This window comes from Somniosus microcephalus, chromosome 18, assembly GCF_052327205.1.
Source record: "Somniosus microcephalus isolate GS21.2 chromosome 18, FLI_Smic_1.0, whole genome shotgun sequence".
NCBI lineage: Eukaryota > Metazoa > Chordata > Chondrichthyes > Squaliformes > Somniosidae > Somniosus > Somniosus microcephalus.
The window spans coordinates 17056666-17062665 of record NC_141004.1 but is presented as its reverse complement, the minus strand read 5'-3'; the positions used below and the strand labels follow the sequence as shown (position 1 = coordinate 17062665).

The 6000-nt window shown below is 53.3% G+C and overlaps 1 protein-coding gene across 9 annotated transcripts in view; it reads right to left on the bottom strand.

The window, feature by feature from the left end:
• plekha6 (pleckstrin homology domain containing A6) overlaps positions 1-6000 on the bottom strand; it is a 353735-nt gene that overhangs the window by 25044 nt on the left and 322691 nt on the right. For 8 of the 9 annotated variants that reach the window (XM_086011107.1, XM_086011108.1, XM_086011109.1 and 5 more), the window contains 2 exons: positions 5297-5439; positions 2519-2623 (listed from right to left, as the gene is read on the bottom strand). In XM_086011107.1, the coding sequence (XP_085867233.1) occupies positions 2523-2623; positions 5297-5439 (244 nt within the window). In that variant the 3' untranslated portion in view covers positions 2519-2522. The remainder of the gene's footprint in view (positions 1-2518; positions 2624-5296; positions 5440-6000) is intronic. The other variant, XM_086011105.1, reaches the window with a different exon arrangement.

The following is a 6000-nucleotide window of genomic DNA, read 5'->3' as shown; positions in this document are numbered from 1 at the left end:
CCAACACCAGCGCAGACACTCACACCTCGGGGGGACCTTCAGGACATAGAGTAGTGTTGTCACCTGGTGTTTCACAGCTCACAAGTGAGCCTCAGCAGGTTCTGGAGACAGGGACAGCAGTGGAGAGTCCTCGTCGGAGGGTGCAGGGCTCTGCCAGCTCAGCTGCGCTGCATGTCGACCCTCTGCCTCTGGGTCCATCCGCAAGAAAAGAGGTGATGGATCTCCATGCATAGATGCAGGAGTCTTTGGCAGGTTTTGTCTCCAGGGTCGCTGCGAGTGTGGAGCGAATGGAGGAGTCCATAGCGACCATGAGCAGAGCCTTTGTGGAGTCATTGGCGCATGAACACATCACCATGGAAAGGTTGGCAACCTCCATGGAGGAGATAACTCGCCGGGGTATGGAAAACATGGCGAGTGCTCATAAGAGAATGACATCTCTTGAGGAGCGTTGGCCATCTGTTGAACAGGGAAACCAGATCTTCATGGAAGTCCTTCTGAGTAGGACTGCCAGTGCAGAACCGGATCCCACTGGCCCCCTAAAGCGCAGCAAGGTGCTCTCAAGCCACTTCCAAGCGCTGGCCCCTTCTGGCCTGTGCAGCTTCAGGTGAGTGAGCAGCAGCCTGGTGCTCCTGGTGCTCATCCTGCTGTTCCTGGTTCTGCTGCTGCTGCCTCTGCTGTTGGAGATCCTCTAATGCCAGGAAGGGAACGTCCCAAAGGCCTCCCATGCTTCTAGCAGATGCCTCCGTTGAGGGGGCGCTGAGTTAGGGTGGTGAGAGGGGCTTCCCAGGAGCTCACACTGGAGAAGTGTGTGAGGCTCCAACTTTCTGCAGCTGCTCCTAAGGCTTCAAAAAGCTCCCCCAAGCCTTGATCAACAAGGTCCTGCAGCCTGCAAATGCTGCCTATTTAAATCTCTTCAGCCCTCAGCGACCTGCTGCTGCAAGCAAGCAAGCCAGCTGTTTTCACACCAGCTCTCATCGGCGGGGTTCCCCGCAGACGTGTTTCATGTGGGGAAAGCCCCAATGTCGCAACGGCCCCGGAAAATCTTCCTAAACAAGGTGATCATTGGTGATTAGTGCTCCGACGAGAAGTCCCGCCAGCGGCGGCCGGGACTGAAGTGGGGCGCGTGGAAACGGTGGTCCGAAAGTCGGACGGGGTGGGGAATCAGGCGGGGGGGGGGGGCGGTCCCGACCCGCTTTTTCGCCGATTTTCGGCCCCCAGCCGCATGAAAAGCTGCCCGACAGCGGCCAGAAAATCGGGGCCCCAGTGTCAAAAGTCACAGGCCTAGAAATTGGCCTGAGGCGCCCAAGCGGCGCAAAGTTCGCCTGGGCGCTGGAATTTGCGCCGCGATCGCCGCATTAGTGATCGCCGTAAATTCAGTTGAAGTGCCCCTAGAGGGAGACGGGGCGTGGCTCGTGGCGCTCCGCGTCCCTCTTAGGGCGCTGAAAGTGAATTTCGCAGCGCTACGTGCCGCAGCGCCACACGCTGCGGCACGGCACGCTGCGGTACTGCAGGCCTTCCTCCCACTGTTAAGGGGGAGGGGCCTGCAGCAGCGCGAGCCCCGATCGCGAGTGCCGGCAAAAGAGCCCGGCACCAAGGAGAAGTGCCGGGCTCTCGGGAAACAGCTGGCAATGCTGCGGGGGGGGGGCGGACCAGGAGGCCGGGGAGGGAGGTGCTGGCAGGCGGCCGCCGAAAAAGCGGCTGGCCCGCACCTCCACCTTAACTTGTGCCTCTGCCGGCGCAGCAAGGCCCCGTGAACTGGGCGCGGGTAGCGAACGGCGCAACAGCGGCGTTCGCTACCAAATATCGCGATCGGGGCGCGAATGGGGCGCTGCGCACACCGATGACGTCATCGGTGGCAGCGCAGCGCAAAGGGCTAACGCCACCATTAGCGCCCCTGCTGAATATCGCGGGAGGCGCAGCCAGTGGCGCTACAGCCACTGACTGCCTCTTTAGGTGCTAACAGGTGGCGCTACTCACCCAATTTCTCCCCCACAGTGTCAAAAGTCACGGTGTCAAGTCACAGTGTTAGAAGTCACAGTGTCAAAAGTCAGTGTCAAAAGTCAGTGTCAAAAGTCAGTGTCAAAAGTCAGTGTCAAAAGTCAGTGTCAAAAGTCAGTGTCAAAAGTCAGTGTCAAAAGTCAGTGTCAAAAGTCAGTGTCAAAAGTCAGTGTCAAAAGTCAGTGTCAAAAGTCAGTGTCAAAAGTCAGTGTCAAAAGTCAGTGTCAAAAGTCACGTGACCAAATCTCCAGGAATACGTCAAACCAGAGTTGGCAACCCTGAGAACAAATGATATTACGAATTGCAGAAAGGCAATAAGAGGGGCCATGGGCTTGCACTATCTAGAATTAACCAGCATTTCACAGCACCTTGGGACAAAATGATCTAACTTACATCAACCTCTGTGTTACTGTCACAGCTAACACCTAATAAATAAGCTTAGTAACCGTAAAATTGTGTATTTCTTTTAAAGTTAAAAATATTGAATTTTTTTTTTTTTTTTTTTTATAAAACGGCTTACTTCTTCAGACACACATTAAATGGCTTCCATCAGTGACCCGTGGTGGCAGTGATGAGATGGGAGATGATGACGGGGTTGAAGGACTTGACGTACCCGACACTGGAACTGAATGGAATGAAAGTGTGGAATAAATGAAGCAAAATTCATGACAAAAGCGTCCTTTCAACAACCTCACCCCCACAAGTCTGCTGCAGAGATCTGCCCTTCTACTGTCCTGCATTCCTCGCCCTCCTCCAATATTTAACTGCCTTTGCGATACCCTACCTGCCCCCTCTGCTCGTGGCCGCCATCCCACCACTCAGGGTCCCCCCCGCCGCATAATGGCTGTCCTTTCACAACCCCTGCTTCCTTCCCATTCCCCTTTATATACAGTCTCCACCAGCCTGTGGACTCCCCCCCACCGAGAGCAGCCCACCCGTTACAGGTAGCTGTCCTCACACTCTCTGCCCCCCCTTCCCCTGCAGGTACCCCACTCTGCCATTGCCCTGCTTCCCTGGTCCACCACACACATAGCTGACCTCCCATAGCTTGCTTCCTACTTGCTACCCTGCCTCCCTCCATCTACATGCCCGTTTACTTTTCCAATTCACAGGCGTGTAGCGTTCTCCTCGCCACTGATAATCCCGTACAGCTAACCTCTCTCGTAGCTCTGCACCATTAAACACGACTGGTGCCTACACACAGTTCCGCCAATGCTATGAAGTCCATGATGATGTAGGATTAATGTAAGAATTATAAATGGCGGTGGATTAAAAAGTAACATCTGCTTTTAGAAAAAATATCACGGTGTGGTAAACTCTAAACGTTAACCCGCCCTAGAGAGAAATTCATCTAAACGAACCAGCTCTCTGAGCTGGAGTCACATTTGGTCATTTAAAAATCAATTGCACTCGTATCTGGACAGCACTGGCAAGGCCACTTTTTTACCCATGCTTAGTATTCCTGAGAAGGTGATGGTGGGTTCTGTCCTTGAGCCACTGCTGTCTTTATGGCGACGGCACTTCCACAATTACATGGAGTCTCTTCTTCTTAAGCAGTCCCTCGGAACCGAGGATGACTTTTGCTTCCACGCTAAAAATGAGTTCTCAGGTGACTGATGAGTCCAATGCGGGACCTACAGTCTCTGTCACAGGTGGGGCAGACGGTGGTTGAAGGGGCGGGTGGGGTGGGATGCTTGGGTTGACGTGCGCTCCTTCCGCTGTTTGCGCTTGCTCCCGGCGAAGAGACTCGAGGTGTTCGGCGCCTTCCCGGATGCTTCTCCTCCCACTTTGTGCAGTGGAGTCTGCAGCACAGAAAGAGTCCATTCGGCCCAACCGGTCTGTGCTGGGGTTTATGCTCCATGTGTGAGGTAGCGAATTCCAGGATAATGACCCAGTGATGAAGAAGGAACAGCCACAGAGGACCAAGTCGGGACGGTGGGTGACTTGGAGGTCTGATGGAAGTTCTCACCAGACCTGAGGAAATGGAGGGGAGGAGGGAGCAGGGTCTGTGTAACATTCCGTAAAGTGTGCGCCTCACGATTCAGCAAACAACGCATGGCTGTGCCATTTCTATATCACTGATTTTCAAACTGGGGCCCTGGTCACGAAGGGAATTGGTGAGAGAATCCTAGGGGACCCTGATATCATTGGAAATCTGGCCACCTGTTAGCACATTTACGTTTTCCTTTATCTCAGAAAGTAGGCCTTGGGAGAGAGAAAGGTGGTTCTATATCACAGAGAGTGGAGTTTGTACTTCTCTGTAAAATGGACCTCTGCCCCATCTCAGTGATCACGAGGACCTCTGCCCCATCTCAGTGATCACGAGGACCTTTGCCCCATCTCAGTGATCACGAGGACCTTTGCCCCATCTCAGTGATCACGAGGACCTCTGCCCCATCTCAGTGATCACGAGGACCTCTGCCCCATCTCAGTGATCACGAGGACCTCTGCCCCATCTCAGTGATCACGAGGACCTCTGCCCCATCTCAGTGATCACGAGGACCTCTGCCCCATCTCAGTGATCACGAGGACCTTTGCCCCATCTCAGTGATCACGAGGACCTTTGCCCCATCTCAGTGATCACGAGGACCTCTGCCCCATCTCAGTGATCACGAGGACCTTTGCCCCATCTCAGTGATCACGAGGACCTCTGCCCCATCTCAGTGATCACGAGGACCTCTGCCCCATCTCAGTGATCACGAGGACCTTTGCCCCATCTCAGTGATCACGAGGACCTTTGCTCCATCTCAGTGATCACGAGGACCTCTGCCCCATCTCAGTGATCACGAGGACCTTTGCCCCATCTCAGTGATCACGAGGACCTTTGCCCCATCTCAGTGATCACGAGGACCTTTGCTCCATCTCAGTGATCTCGAGGACGTCTGCCCCATCTCAGTGATCACGAGGACCTCTGCCCCATCTCAGTGATCACGAGGACCTTTGCTCCATCTCAGTGATCACGAGGACCTTTGCCCCATCTCAGTGATCACGAGGACCTTTGCCCCATCTCAGTGATCACGAGGACCTTTGCCCCATCTCAGTGATCACGAGGACCTTTGCTCCATCTCAGTGATCACGAGGACCTCTGCCCCATCTCAGTGATCACGAGGACCTTTGCTCCATCTCAGTGATCACGAGGACCTTTGCTCCATCTCAGTGATCACGAGGACCTTTGCTCCATCTCAGTAATCATGAAGCCCATCTCAGTGACCTCTGCCCCACCTCAGTGACCTCTGCCCCACCTCAGTGAAGACCTGTACTCATTAGTCTCCAGAACACAAGTAAGTGGAACCGTTACCTGATATGAGCCGACTCCGCCTGGATGCCTCTGTGGCGAGAGCGCATGAGATCTCGATCCTCTTCTCCTGCTCCTGTAGCTGGAGCTCAGGGTCTATGTTACTGTCGTTGAGCCCCTCAGTTAGTGGGATTATATTCTGCAAACTAACATCAAACAGAGCATTCCTTGAGCTGACCAGATGCAGGAACCGTCCATCTCCCACCCGCCTTCCTGACTCTCCCAATTCCAGAATGAGGTGCTGGCTGCGAGAAAGTCCCTCGAAGGCTTTCTCCCCTATTCTGGAATTGACTGGAGATAGTTGGGCAAAATATGGGAACAAGCTATGGAACACACTCAAGCTGTGGAACACACTCAAACAATGGAAGTTATCATCTCCCTCCTGCTACTTTTAAATGATTACACAACTCACACAAATGACGGTAAATTAGATGTTGACGATTTCTTGTCACTAGAAAAGAGTTGAGTCTGCACTTACATTCTAATTACATGGGGTGGGGGGATTGAAGATTTAAAAATTATATACATGCACTGTCTCAGACAAACTTTTGTACATTTTTGTAACTGGAATTGCACCGTTTGGAGTCTGGAGGACAGGCTTTTCTTCCAATTATTCTCGGGAGTTGGACATCACTAGTGGTGACGATGGGCCTTCGTAAGAACATAAGAAATAGGAGCAGGAGTCGGACATTTGGCCCCTCGAGCCT